Below are 15,422 nucleotides of genomic sequence, written 5' to 3' on the forward strand. Positions count from 1 at the left end.
CACTCTATCTCTATCCTAATACATGGAGACAAGGCACTTCCAGAGGGTCAGCCCTACAAACATGATAAATCTCTGCAATCAGATTTTAAATAATTCAAGGTATTTAAAGCTATAGGACTCACTAAACCCTAAGCTTGACATTTTTCTTTCCTAATCACAGCTATGCCTTTTGTGCAATGCTCCATTATCTATAAGAACTCCATAATATTTAGCATAGAAAAATGGACTTAATCTACATTTAGTTACCATTCTGTTTTCAGAAGAACAACAATAGTCATATATTATATGTACAATCTCTGAAATATTTATTTAAAAAGATGCAAAAATATGTAGTAGTTTGGGGAGAAAAAAAGTAATATCAGATCTCTATATGGTATCTGCTTTTGAAAAAAGCACAACACAAGTATTTACAAAAGACAACTGGAATGTTGCAAATTAACATACATAAAGATCAAAGGTAAAACAATTCATATTATACACATTTCCTAGAAAATTCAATTTGACCTGTGTATTTAAAGAGATATTTTCCCCTTGAAAAACAGCTTATTTGCCACAAACTTGCCAACTTCAATTGAAGCACAGGTCATTACGGTACATATGCTATGCTGAAAATGGGGCAGCTGAACCTATTTTACCAATGTCTCGTGCAACTTTGGTATGTCACAAGGAACAGAATTGTCAGAACATCTCCTTCGTGTAATTTTTAAACATCGCTTCCATTGAAAGGAAACACAAAAAATCCATGTATACAAGCATCAACATGATTTAGCTGACAAAGGCAGCAATTGCTATGATTTGTAGAATTCCTCCAAGTCCATATGCAACAAGTAGCACCACATTAATAATGACATCTGCTCTCAGGATATATGTTTGCCACACTAGAAAGTAGACTGACAGAAGTACAGTGGCAACAGTGATTCCAAGACAGATCCCAAGGGGAGCTTCCTCTTCTGTCAAGTTGCCTTTAGTACCTAATAGGGGAAAAAAGAGAGACATACATGTACTTGATGGCATTTATGAGTCTGTTAGACTAGGGGTCCCCAACCCACGGTCTGTGGACTGGCACCAGTCTGCGGCCTGCCAGTAATTGGTCCGTGCAAACAAGTGAAGCCCCATCTGCGGGATGCAGGTAGCATGCAAAACCACACACCCCTCTGGTCCATGGAAAAACCTCTCTCCTCAGAACCGGTCCCTGGTGCCCAAAGGATTGGGAGCCGTTGTGTTAGACAATAACAGTAGAACTCCAAAACTGAACAGTAATTTAATTTATAGAGGGGGAAAATCACTTATAATGCAGTCTTAAATACAAACTGAATCTTAATGACATTAAAATTATTAAAGACAAAACATCTGGCTAGATTTAAAGCTTTCATACTGCTGGAATACTCTGCTAACCTTCTTGTGACTGGAGATGTGTTTGTTGTTTATTTGTTCATTAATTCATTTGTTCATTCAATTTCTTTCGCTGCCCATCTCAGTTCAATTGATTTTGGGCAGTTTTTCCTTCAATAGCTGTACTAGCATGTAATGCTAAGAAGATAGAGGTGATCTGGCTACATATTTAGACAGGTGTTAAGAGAGAGCAGAAGGAACAATTGTGATTCATTTTTCTCTTCTTCCTGGCCAGGCTCATTGCCAAAGAAAAACCCGTTAGTCTATTGGATACCAGCTCCTTGTAAGCTGCGTAGCTATTATCCTTTATGTAGCAGCATGTTATGAACGATGTTTGTGTGTAACGATCCAGTCTAGAACGCTACAGGAGAAACTCTTGAATACAGGTAGTCCTTGACTTAAGTAAATCTCTGCAGTTGTTAAGTTAGTAACCCAGTTGTTAAGTGAATCTGGCTTCCCTGTTGACTTTGCTTGTCTGAAGGTTGCAAAAGGTGATCACTTGACCGCAGGACACACTGCAGTTGTCATTACAGACCAGGTGCCAAGCGTCCAAATTTTGATCACTGACCATGGGGATGCTGCAATGGTTGCAAGTGTGAAAAATGGTCATAAGTCACTGTTTTCAGTGCTGTTGTAACTTTGGTCACTAAATCAGTTAGGATAGAGTTGGAAGGGACCTTGGAGCTCTAGTCCAACCCCCCTGCTCAAGCAGGAAACCCTATACTATTTCAGACAGGTGTCTGTCCAGTCTTTCCTTAAAAACCTCCAATGATGAAGGACCCACAATATCCGAAGGCAAGCTGTTCCATTGGTTAATTGTCCTAACTGTTAGGAAGTTTCTCCTTAATTCCAGGTTGCTTCTCTCCTTGATTAATTTCCATCCATTGTTTCTTGTCTTCTGGCGCTTTGGAAAATAAGCTGACCGCCCCCCCCCCACTTGAATGAACGAACGAATGATGAATGAATGGTTACATATTGAGGACTACCTATAAAGTTAAATTTCATAATAGTGGCAAGTACCCTGCTTATTCTAAAGAAGAAGATAATTTATGCTGTACAATTTATACTATGGATTCTTAAACTGCTGATACAGAACTGGAGTCTCGCAGTGGCCTTTTATACAACAAAGAGGCAGACAGACACACTAGCACAATTCCATTTTAAAGCACTTTTGACTATTCAAGCAGTTTGAAGAATCTCTCTCCAACCCCCAAAAATATGTTCTTCCTTTGTCACGTTTTCTTCTTCTCTAGTGGCCTAGAATACTGCAGTAACAATAGTTTTCATTTTCCAATAGTTACAGTTTTTAAAATAGAAATTTAATATGGAGTAAGTCCCACTGAACTCTGAGCCAATATGCACAAAACAGTTGAATTGGCCAGTGAAAAATCTTATTTTTATATTAGAGTAACATCTCATTTGCACTTTCCACCCAAATAAATTGACCAGTCTTTTAATGTTTAACAGTAAAAGTATTTAAAAGGCTTATCAGATAATTGGCTAGTTGTCTTGAATTGCACAGTTGGAGTCATATTTTTACGAACAAATAGGTGATTGTAAATAACGTAATGCTTACCAAAGTACAAGCGGATAGCTTCAAGAAGTGCCATAAAGAACAGCAATACGAGATCAAGAGTCAAAAATCTATATGGATAAGTGAAAACGTGACCTGACAGTAGGTAAAATATAAAATATATAAAATATAAAATCAAGTTAGTTTGTATCATGTATCAGCACAACCATCTTTGAACTATATGTTAAACAACTTACTTTTATAAATAATCATTAGAAGCGCTGCTAAAAAATAAAATATATAATAAATTCCATCTAAAAAGAAAAGGATCTGTAGGGGAACAGATGACAGCTAGCAGGTTCTGTCAAGGAAAATTATTTATCATATTTTTCATATTTTATGTTGGATCATAATTCTGTGTTTTATGTACTGTAAAATTGACATTCAGTAGTTTAAACTGTAGTTAAATCAGTAGTCCATTTCCAAAGATTGATAATAAACTTAGACTTTGATATGAATAGCAAAGTGAATGAACTGCACTTCAGTTGATTAGGAGTCACAGGTAATTCAACTACACCCCATTTCAGTAAGCAGTCTTTAAAAAATGGTCTTTTTGAGGAGTGGCTGCTTCCAGAGTAGATCTAGTGTTCCTGTTGAATCACCATTGAGTGATTCCAAAGTTATGTTTCAGAATACTTCAAAATATTACATTTCCTTTTAATCCAGTCATGATTTTGTTTCCTGCCTGCAATATGAAATTGTTTCAACTAGAGACTGAATTGGGAAATTCTGAATAAATGTTATGTGCTTGGTTACTGGGCATATACAGCAAACTGGTTCAGAAGCCATATTAAGCCACAATTTTCCTTAAGCATGATTTAATAAATCATAATTAGCAGTATCACATCATGAGAAAGGCAGGGCTAGATGAATCAAAAGTTGGAATTAAGATTGCCAGGAGAAATATTAACGGCCTAAGATATGCAGGTGATACCACTCTAATGGCAGAAAGTGAAGAACTAAAGAGCCTCTTGTTGCAGGTGAAGAAGGAGAGTGCAAAACCTGGGTTGAAATTTAACTAAGAAAACCAAGATCATGGCATCCGGCCCTCCCAATCCCTGGCAAATAGATGGGGAAGAAATGGAGGTAGTGACAGATTTTATTTTCCTGGGCTCCAAGATCACTGCAGATGGGGACTGTATCCAAGAAATTAAAAGATGCTTGCTCCTCGGGAGGAAAGCCATGGCAAATCTAGACAGCACACTAAAAAGCAGAGACATCACCCTGTCAACAAAAGTGCGTATAGTCAAGGCTATAGTCTTCCCAGTTGCAATGTAAGGCAGTGAAAGTTGGACCATAAAAAAGGCTGAACGCCAAAGAATTGAGGCTTTTGAACTCTGGTGCTGGAGAAGACTCCTGCAAGTCCCTTGGACTGCAAGGCGATCAAACCGGTCAGTCCTAGAGGAGATCAACCCTGACTGCTCTTTAGAAGGCCAGATCCTGAAGCTAAAACTCAAATACTTTGGCCACCTAATGAGAAGGAAGGACTCACTGGAGAAGAGCCTAATGCTGGGAAAGATTGAGGGCAATAGAAGAATGGGACGACAGAGAATGAGATGGATGGATGGAGTCACTGAAGCAGTAGGCGTGAGCTTAAATGGACTCCAGAAGATGGTAGAGGACAGGAAGGCCTGGAGGAACATTGTCCGTAGGGTCGCGATGGATCAGATACGACTTCGCAGCTAACAACAACAACAACAATTAGCAGTATTTGTGCAATACATTAAGCTATAAACTATAGTTTACAATCACAGTGGCTGAGGTTAGAAAAGTTAAAACCAAATTAAACCAATTTTTTTAAATCCCATTTATATCCCGCCCTTCTCCGAAGACTCAGGGTGGCTTACAATCTAAGCACAAATCAATGTGCTTAGCAATAGCCTTCATTCTATGTATATGCCTGCTTATTAGGGCTTTCAGCCCCCCCCATGCGGCATTATTACAAAGTCAGCTTATTGCCCCCAACAATCTGGGTCCTCATTTTACCTACCTCGGAAGGATGGAAGGCTGAGTCAACCTTGAGCCTGGTGGGATGCGAACCTGCATCATATGGTATCGTGAATAAGGTCAGAAAATCAGCTAATGGTCTATTTAGCTGTGCCACTGTAATCTATTTCAGGTTACTAACCCACATATAAGAGTCCACTAATTACGTACTCTATTAATAGCCAATAAAATGCCATTCTCTGATCCCATATAGAGAAGTATTCAAGTTAGGAAACATATTCCTCCACTTCAAATCAGAATGCAAATTAGCAAGCTTGTTTCCAAAAAATACATGCTTTTTTGAAATCTAAAAATCAAGAAATCTAACCTTTTCCTTAGTATTCCTGCTGCGTCCAGTTCCTCATCTTAATTCTACCCTATTGGTCAGTATCAGGTTAAAGCTAGCTAATCTTCCTGCATCTTCTGTGCATTAAAGAAGAAAGTTGTACATATCAGGAATTTTTAGGCCATGTTTGGCAGATTTTGACTCCTGACAGATGTCGGTGTAATTAAAGCTCTCTATCTTTATGAATGCTTGCTTCTTTGAAAAATCTGCAATTTTCTGTTGAAAATTACCTACATTTTCTTAGCAAGATAGATGATCGAAACCAACGAGAGTACTGCTTTTATTTGTTTGTTTAGTTAGTCCCAGGTCCTATTTTATGGCACTATCAAATTCATTCCTTGTTTTCTAAGCACAGGTGAGTATATACAAATAAATAAATAAATAAATAAATTTTATAGTAACATAGAGTGCAAGTCTCCTCCCTTTCTATTGCTTATATTCCATTTGAATTCTGCTCTTCAGTTTCTGTCTTTCAGGTATGGTAGCAATTCCATCAGATTCCTGTTACCCCTGTTAAATTATATTTGATTTTCTGTACAAATTGTTCAAGCTCATCTTATTTACTTCTTACACTGTGAACATTAGTAGGTAGACGATGAGTGTCATGATCTTTATGAAACATTGCTCTGATTTTTCAGCAAGGCCCCATTTCAGCACTATTCCCACATTTCATAGTGCACGAGTCTTTATTTGGGATCCTTCAGTTTCCAACTTCCATGGGATTCAGGTTAAAACCCTCTTAATAAAAAGTCTAGGATTCTTTTATCTTACACTCTTTTTAATAGTCCTTGAGAGATGCAGTTCCTCTTGTGCCAGCAGGCTATTGTAATTCAGAAGAAAATCCTAGAATTATATCATTTGCATAATCAGTAATTGACTTTTCTTTTTAGTTCTCATTTGTGAATTGGATAGATGGATAAGAATACTACTTGAGCCTCTAAAAGGTCTTCGCTTTCCTTCTAAGAATTTTAGTCTGCATGTAATACATGTAATGTATCCTTTGTCTCCACTTGTGTTAGCAGGAACAGATGCCTGCAAGGTGACTTGATAAGTCTTAGAAGTTGTCATGTCATTAATCCTTGCTTGTAGCAGAGAACAATTTCGGGAGAAATTTACTTTAACTCTTTGAGGTGAATCACCATTTACTGTGCCTTGTCTTTTTGTTTTGTTTGAGCATATAGGTGCATCCCTTCTATCCTTTACGAATATGCTACACTAGCTCACTCTCTATTCTCCTATTTTAAATGTTTGGAACCATTTTTTATCTGCAAAGGTTTGAGATTTTCTTTTTCTGAACTTCAGAGACATAGACAAGGGAGGCACTGCATGACCAGTATGATCTTTTGAGGGATTCCTCAAAAATGGGTAGCCCGATGAAATGTTATTTTCTGACATGTTTGCTGTCAGCGGTTGAATTTACAGACCATCACACTTTTAATGCCCATATAGAATGTATGGGCTTCTGGAAGTATCCAGGTTCTGGGATTCAGCAGTTCTAGAAGCACTATTAAAATGGGATATTTTAATTAATTAAATTTAATTAATATTTCCCTTAGGCTTTTCCCAAGCAGACATACAAATGTTATCTCATCACCCAGATTCGGGTTAAATCCCTAGAAGGATGGAGTGGCTATGGGTCTTAATCTTCTGTATCTAGCGACTGTCCATTTATGAATTTGTATGCAATCATACACCTCCACCCCCATACTGAGCCAGTACAAAATTTGGGTGATTCTCCTAGATTTGCCACTCCTGCTTGAATAGCAGGATGGAAACAGCGATCAGAACAGCCTTTGAACAATTGTATTTTTTCCTGCATGCATTACGTAGTCACGCATGTCCTTGTTACCCGACAGTTGGCTGCTGCAATTTGCCATATGCAGGGCTGCCTTTCAAAAGCAATGAAAGCTTAAACAGGTTCAGCACACAGTTATCCAGATAGTTGGGGGAACATTTAAATTAATCCATATAATGCCTCTATTCTTTTTCCTGCATTGACACTAGTCAGTTTCTGGACTCAATACAGTATGCTAGTTCAGAGTATTTCAGAGATTCTAGTATTTCAGCTAGTATTTCAGAGATTCTTCTAGAAATCTCTTCCATCTAGTAAGCTTAAGGACAGAAGACTTGAGGGCGTCATCGTCAATTGAATTCAATTTGTAGAGATCTTGTGGTCAGATCTTCTCAGTATTAGCTCTCTTCTTGTAGAAGAATTTGCCTTGTATATATGGACCATCACCTCCCACCTGTTTCCATGGAGCCGTGAAAACATGGCCATGTGACAGAACACTTGGTGTAGTTGTTAAGCATCTCCGAGTGGATGGCATTACTGTTGTAATTTGGCATAGTTTATAATTTTCTTTTTATGTAGTATATTGTTCAAAACAGTTTGAAATGGAGTGCCATAAAAATCCCAATAAGAAATACTGTTACTATGTAAAAAAAAATACCAAACATGTTCAAGTTAATTATGCATATTCATATTTATCAGAATAAATATTGTCCTGCATAGGACTATCTACTACCAACTATTTTGGAGAGTCCAGATGCTATATTCAAATTTACACAAACCTATAAATTATAATGCAAAGGGACGCGGTGGCTCAGTGGGTTAGGACGCTGAGCTTGTCGATCAGAAGGTCGGCAGTTTGGCGGGTCGAATCCCGAGTGCCGCGTAGCAGAGTGAGCGCCTGTTACTCGTCCCAGCTTCTGCCAACCTAGCAGTTCGAAAGCACGTAAAAATGCAAGTAGAAAAATAGGGACCACTACGGTGGGAAGGTAACAGCGTTCCGTGCGCCTTTGGCATCTAGTCATGCCGGCCACATGACCACGGAGACATCCTCGGACAAGTGCTGGCTCTTTGGCTTTGAAACGGAGATGAGCACCGGCCCCTAGAGTTAGAAACGACTAGCACGCATGTGTGGGGGAACCTTTACCTTTTATAAATTATAATAATATTTTTATCGTACATTTTTTATATATAACTTAAGGCTGGGAACATATCTAATACATCTACCTCCTATTTCCCCACAACAGTCCTGAGAATGGGTTGGGCTGAATGACTGGCCCAAAGTCACCCAGCCAGCTTTCATGCTAAGGGTAAACATAGAACTCGCTGTCTCCGGGTTTCTAAGCCAGCACCTTAACTATTACACCAAACTGCCTCTCTGTTAGCATTATAAGTGAAAAGCACACGTTTGGTAGTTTTTATTTGCTCTTTAATTTTATAAATCTACAGTAGAATGCTAAATCTGGCAAGCAGCCTTTTAAAAATAGCAAGTTAAATTGGTATGATTTTTCGTACATTTGAGATAGTTTTGCACTGGAAAAATATTTGCAGTACTCTTGCTAGAACATGTAAATTGCTGAAAGCCAAACTTTTCTTGGGGAAAATGAAGCCAACCACACCCACTTAGATTTGAAAGGATTTTGTGCATTATTGTTTGTTATGTAGATATTAATTTTGCTTCTATTTTACTTAAAGCATAATCCCTTTTCAATTGGAGATTTTAAAACCTACTGATAACAGATGTATTTCAGTTTACAGAGTGGATGAGGAATGAAAATGAAAATGAGTTTGCTATAGAAGAGATAGCTAAAGATTATGTCTCAAATGCTTTTGGAGGGATTTTTTTCTGCAATTGCATTACTTGTGTCTTGCAGTTGCCCCCTTTAAATATTATTAGTCTATGTATTTCATTTTTTGGTTTCTCAGTATACAAGTTAATTATATCTTAATGCCTACATCAATAATATGGTCAAGCCGCCCTGAGTCTTCGGAGAAGGGCGGGATATAAATGGAATTAAAATAAATAAATAAATAAATAAATAAATAAATAAATTTGCATACCATCTCCTTAAACAGTCAGACTTTGGAAATAAAACTTATTAGAGGATAATGACATAGTCATAGAGCAACATTTTTCATATTTGTCAGTTTATGGAAATGATCACATCAACGACCATCATGGGATTCATGTGGATTGTAGTAGATGGTTTCCCAAGGCTACTTGGGGAAGATCAGATGAACATAAGATACTAGAAGAATACTTAACAGTCTCCCTCATTTATATGTGAGAAACGTATCCACCATTATTCATTTTCATAAACGGAACTATCATAACTTCTAAGAAGATACCAACATTATCTGAAGCACATTTGAAAATCATTGGTATGATTAATTAAATTTTAGTTGGTTTTCAGAATAAAAGAAAAAGGATACAACAGATGATGATCTTCCTGTATACAAGACAAAAATAAAATTATTTCAAAAGATAAACCTTTAAGGTGAAAAAAATTACAAAAACTAGTGTGCAGAAATTCTTTTAGTTATTTTGAGAAAGAAATATTGTCCCACAATAATCAGCTATATAAGTCAGAACATGGCACAACTTGTTTCAATGCTGCGGTACCCCAACACCCTTTGATAATGCCTTAATTCAAAATTATTTAACAGAATTTTCTGCGGGTTTTTGGTTTAGAGGTCTAATCCTAAAAATATTATTAAATAAACTTATGAAACTATTAGGCAGCTTTATTTCTGGAATGAATTATTCAGATTTAAGTAGTTAAAATATAGTCCAAAACTCTGATCAGAAAAAGAAGAAAAAATGAACTATGCAAAATAACAGGAACTTATGAATTTTAGGACTTATCCTTGTTCATGCTTTATAGGGAGTGCCAGAAACATGTGACCAGCTTCATTGCTTATTGAGAATCTTCAGGTACGGATGGCTAGATATTATTCTAAGTGGTTCAAGCTATCGACAGGTAATCCTTGCCTTACAGCCACAATTTAGCCCAAAATTTATGTTGCTCAGTGAAACATTTGTTATGTGAGTTTTATCCCATTTTACAACTGACCTTGCCACAATTATCTGCTGGATAAAATTGCTCGGATCCGAAACGGCCTGGACTCCAACTGGGCTGAGTTGGAAGAACAAGGCATGGACAGTCTTGTCGACATCATCTGGGAGGAATTTGATCCTGTGACTCCTAAGGAAGTGGACAGGATTATGAGGAGGTTGAGCTCCTCCACATGCTTACTGGACCCGTGCCCTTCCTGGCTGGCATATGCAGCTCGAGAGGGGACACGAGGCTGGTTCCTGGCGGTCATCTCCGCTTCTCTGAGGGAGGGTCACTTCCCCACCGCCTTGAAGGAGGCGGTGGTGAGGCCTCTCCTCAAGAAGCCCACCTTGGACCCATCCTCATTGAACAACTTTCGTCCAGTCTCCAATCTTCGCTTCCTTGCGAAGGTTGTTGAGAGCGTGGTGGCGCACCAACTCCCTCAGATCCTGGATGAAGCGGTTTATCTAGACCCGTACCAATCGGGCTTCAGGCCGGGCTACAGCACGGAGACGGCATTGGTCGCTCTGATAAATGATCTCTGGAGAGCCCGGGACAGGGGCCATTCCTCTGTCCTAGTCTTATTAGACCTCTCGGCGGCTTTCGATACCATCGACCATGGTATCTTGCTGCGACGCCTCAGGGGACTGGGAGTGGGAGGCACGGTTCTGCGTTGGTTCTCCTCCTTTCTCCAGGGTCGCTCGCAGTCGGTGTTGGCAGGGGGACAGAGGTCGACCCCGAGGCCTCTCGCTTGCGGAGTCCCTCAGGGGTCGGTCCTCTCGCCTCTCCTGTTCAACATCTACATGAAACCGCTGGGCGAGATCATTCGCAGCTTTGGAGTAGGGTACCATCAGTATGCTGATGACACCCAGCTTTTCATCTCAACTCCAAACAACATCAGTGATGCCCTCGACGTGATGTCTCGCTGCCTGAAAGCGGTCCGGGAATGGATGGGGAGGAACAGGCTTCAACTGAACCCGGACAAGACTGAATGGCTGTACGTACCGGCAAGCCAGGATACTCAGAACATCCCATCCCTTAACATCGGGGACAAGTTACTACCCCCTGTTGATAGGGCCCGCAACCTGGGTGTCCTCCTTGACTCGCAGCTCTCCCTGGAAGATCACATAGGAGCTGTGACCAAGGGGGCCTTCTCCCGGGTTCGACTAGTTCGCCAATTACGGCCTTATCTGGACCTGGATGCCTTACGTACAGTCACCCATGCTCTTGTGACCTCTCGCCTAGACTACTGTAACGCTCTCTACTTGGGGCTGCCCTTGAGATCCACTCGGAAGCTTCAACTGGTGCAAAGTGCAGCGGCACGGACACTCTTGGGAGCCTCCCGATACTCCCATATCACACCTCTCCTCCGTGCACTGCACTGGCTTCCAGTTGCCTTCCGTGTGAAGTTCAAGGTGCTAACAATGACTTACAAAGCCCTACATGGCATGGGTCCGGACTACCTACGGGAGCACCTTCTGCCAATGTCAGCACCCCACCGTCCTGTGCGCTCCCACAGAGAGGGCCTCCTCAGGGTGCCACCGCTCAAGGAATGTCGGCTGGTGGCCCCCAGGGGGAGGGCAATCTCAGTGGGTGCGCCAGCCCTCTGGAACAGCTTACCAACCGAAATCCGGATGGCCCCCGACCTCCGCACCTTCCGGCGCGAATTAAAAACTTATCTGTTCCAGCAGTCTGGCCTGGCCTGATAGCTCTAATCTGGGGTCCCAGCTTGTATTTTACTATTGTTTGTTTTCACTATTGTTCATTCTGTATGCCTACCTATTCTGTACACCGCCCCGAGTCCCTCGGGAGAAGGGCGGTTTATAAAAACAAATAAATAAATAAATAAATAAATTGTTAAGTGAATCACTGCAGTTGTTAAATTAGTACGGTTGTTAAATGTATCTGGCTTCCCCACTGACTTCGCTTGACAGGACACAAAAGATGATCACATGACCCTGAGACACTGCAACCGTCATAAATATGAGTCAGTTGCCAAGCATCTGATCATGGAGATGGTGCAGTAGTCACAAGTATGAAAAATGGTCATGAGTCACTTTTTTCAGTTCTGCTGTAAGTTCGAACAGTCACTAAATGAACTGTTGTAAGTCGAGGACTACCTGTATTGAGAACTGAACTTAGTCTATTACAGCGGTCTCCAACCTTTGCGGCCTTGCGTGCGCGCTCTGGCCAGCCCCTCACATGGTCCAATACCAAATAGGCCACACCTGGTAATCGGCCACAGCCCAGGGGGTTGGCGATCCTAGTCTATTACACTGATGACTATAAAGAATGCATTAACTTTAGGAGTTATCCAAGTCCTCTCATTCAGCAATTACAGGGATATCTAGATATGCTATCAGACTGGTATATACAGTCTGTTCCCTCCAGAACAGAGATACAAATGTTGCACCCCCATATATAAGTTTATACATGACCTCTTTTTACATAACTCTTTTCAATGGGGAGGGAATTTCTCTTTTTACAGTGTATATCCAGTGTAGTATTTTCCCCTGTAGATATATATACATAATATAGCATCTGTATCTTTCTGCTCAGAGCTGAAGGGAAGGTAGACTACATAGTGTACAACTCTTGAGAGCTTTATTCAAATGTATTTTATATTTCATAGAGTACCTCTGTTTCCCTCTAGTGAAATAACCATGAAATGATTTTTTTTAGTTTGCTAATAATTTCAGCCCAAGTGCAAGATTAAGGTGCAAATTTCACTTTTTGGTGGTTAACTCTGATAGTTTAACAACAGTTAGTTAAAAGTGATAGCCAGTCAATATTTTTTTTTATTTTTTAATTCCATTTTGAATTTAATTCCATATTGAATTAGAGAAACATAAGACCATAGATTGGAAGAGGTCATGACCTCCAATTCCTTCCCCAGTACAGGAATCCAAATGGAAGCATCTCTGCAGAATAACTTTCTAACATCTATTACACGGGTGTCAAACTTGAGCATGTCACATGACGTATCATGACATTTTTTGCCCTTGTGGAGCTGGGGTGGGCGTAGCCTCTGCGTGACGCATCTGGCCTGCAGGCCGCCAGTTTGACATTCCTGGTCTATTAGAATAAAAATAAAAGGTAAGCCTTTCTAACTCCACTATTGTCAAAGTACTCTTATTCTCAGAAACTCTTTTTCCCTCCTCTAATATTCATTTGCAATCTGCCTTTCTCTAAAATCCATTATTCCGCATTCTGCCCTCTAGAATGAAAGAAAATAAGTGTTGCTGATAGTATATGTTATCTTTTCAGGTATTTGAAAGTACTGTAACATCGTTCAGCTATCTTTTCTCAAGGCCAGACTTCCCCAGCACTTTGATTCTTGTGCTAAGATTTAGTTTCTAGTTCTGTTTGTCCTTGTTACCCTTTCTGAACCTGCTCCAAATTCTCTATATTCTTCTTAAAAATAGACTTCAATATACAAGATGGGATTTGACTAAAGTGGAACAGTGAGTGTCTGTAAAATATTAAAGCCTGCAATATACTAGAAAATGGATATTTAAGCATTTGACAAATATTCTCTCCAGATGACAATATTACTGCCTTTCGGTTGCCTTCTATAAAAGATAACATCTTTGTTAGATCACAGGAAATCTCTCATTAGCATAGTATAGCATTCTACAGTATTGTAATCATACTGGAAGAAAACAAATCTTCATAAATATGGCGCCTAAAAGAATCTGAATGAAAGATAGGATATAGGTAAATTAAAAACATATATGAATATTATTAACTGTAGTTCAACTAATGCTGAATTATTTAGGGCATGAGTCAGTGATTACTGAGGTAGGTAAAATGAGGACCCAGATTGTTGGGGGCAATTAAGCTGACTTTGTAATAATGCCGCTTGGGGTGTGTGTGAAAGCCCTAATAAGCAGGCATATTTATTTTATTTATTTATTTTATTATATTTATATACTGCCCTTTCCCGAAGGACTCAGGGCGGTTTACAGGGTGATTAAAACAAAAAATACAAAAGTTAAAAACAGATTAAAAAAAATTATATCCGTCCCTGAACAAATAAAACCCCAGTTAAAATTAAAATTAAAATTCTCAGCCTGGGCCAGAGAGCTCGAAGAGCCAGGTCTTCAGGTCCCGGCGGAACGAACGGAGGTCGGGGGCAGTCCTAAGCTCCATGGGCAGCTGGTTCCAAAGGGCAGGCGCACCCACTGAGAAGGCCCTATCCCTGGGTGTTGTCCGCCGGCAGTCTCTTACCGGCGGTACCCTGAGAAGACCCTCCCTGTGGGAGCGCACTGGACGAAGGGAATGAAGGCTACTGCTAAGCTTGTAAGCCGCCCTGAGTCTTCGGAGAAGAGCGGGATATAAATGGAATTAAAATTTAAAAAAAATTACAGGGACTGATAATTCCATCACTAAGCAGCATGGTCATTATGTGTGATGCCATCTGACTGTGTCTTTCAACTTCCTGCCTGCTTTCCCATTGTTTGCTTGTCAGAAGCCGCTAGTGAAGGTCATATGCGGCAATCACATAACCGTGGGGTGGGGTGAGGGGCTCGGCAACAGCCTCAATTTTGAAGACAGGTTGTAAGTCTCAGTTTTCAGCACCATCGTAAATTCCAACAGTCACCAAATGGCCAGTAAGTGAGCACCACTGTAATTTCCATAGATGACACTGTCACAATGCCACAGAAATAAACCAGGCAGCTAATATGTGCCTGGGCTGTTACACGACTGTAACAGTTACATGACTGTATTCTCCACGAGGAATCCCCCTTCGTCGCTTCCTAGTATACGAATAGTTTACCTATAGAAACTACAAAGACCGATATGGTGGGACGCCGTTCAATCCTGCAATATCAGCTTGCCATCACTAGTTTTTATTTATCATTGCACGGATAATTACTAATTATGACAACATAAGCAGTTAAAAAAATGTCAATAAAGGTTATCTTATTGACTTAGAAGCAACTTCTCTTTAAAGAAACAGAACTTGCTTGAAAGCCAACTAGACAACTGTTTCACTGTTGTAAAGGTAACCCATTTGCAACCAGGCTAGACTGCAACCTAATGACCAACAAGATATCGCCAACGGTATTCAGGATTCCTCCAAGCCTCCCTTTTTCTCGTCTTAACTCGGTTCTCAAAACTTGAAGCAACGTTTTGAGTCAAAGCAACTCCGCTCACCTTGCCTGACGGCCGCCATACTCTCTCACCTCCCCAATCCCTCCCCTCCCCAATTCCTCCAGCATCCCGACAACCCTTGCGCACTCTCCTAAGGGCTCCATGGGCGGATTGCCGTTCGGC

General features: G+C 40.2%; 1 protein-coding gene across 1 annotated transcript; it reads right to left on the minus strand.

The window, feature by feature from the left end:
* Positions 1-325: 325 nt before the first annotated feature.
* On the minus strand, positions 326-15,351 carry TMEM80 (transmembrane protein 80). The gene is made up of 5 exons (XM_081313182.1): positions 15,303-15,351; positions 9,520-9,536; positions 3,163-3,256; positions 2,969-3,061; positions 326-971 (listed from the first exon to the last, which is right to left on the minus strand). Exons 1-5 carry the CDS (start codon positions 15,319-15,321, stop codon positions 766-768), a joined length of 429 nt encoding a protein of 142 aa, XP_081169308.1. The 5' UTR covers positions 15,322-15,351; the 3' UTR covers positions 326-765.
* Between the last annotated feature and the right edge of the window lie 71 nt (positions 15,352-15,422).

Source organism: Vipera berus (genome assembly GCF_964194415.1).
Source record: "Vipera berus genome assembly, chromosome: 1".
In the NCBI taxonomy this organism is placed as follows: Eukaryota; Metazoa; Chordata; class Lepidosauria; order Squamata; family Viperidae; genus Vipera; species Vipera berus.

Coding starts and splice junctions, on each gene's coding strand:
- TMEM80 (XM_081313182.1), bottom strand. Junction 3,062..3,162: donor TCTAATGATTATTTATAAAA/GTAAGTTGTTTA, acceptor ACCTACTGTCAG/GTCACGTTTTCACTTATCCA. Junction 972..2,968: donor AGCTATCCGCTTGTACTTTG/GTAAGCATTACG, acceptor TTCCCCTATTAG/GTACTAAAGGCAACTTGACA.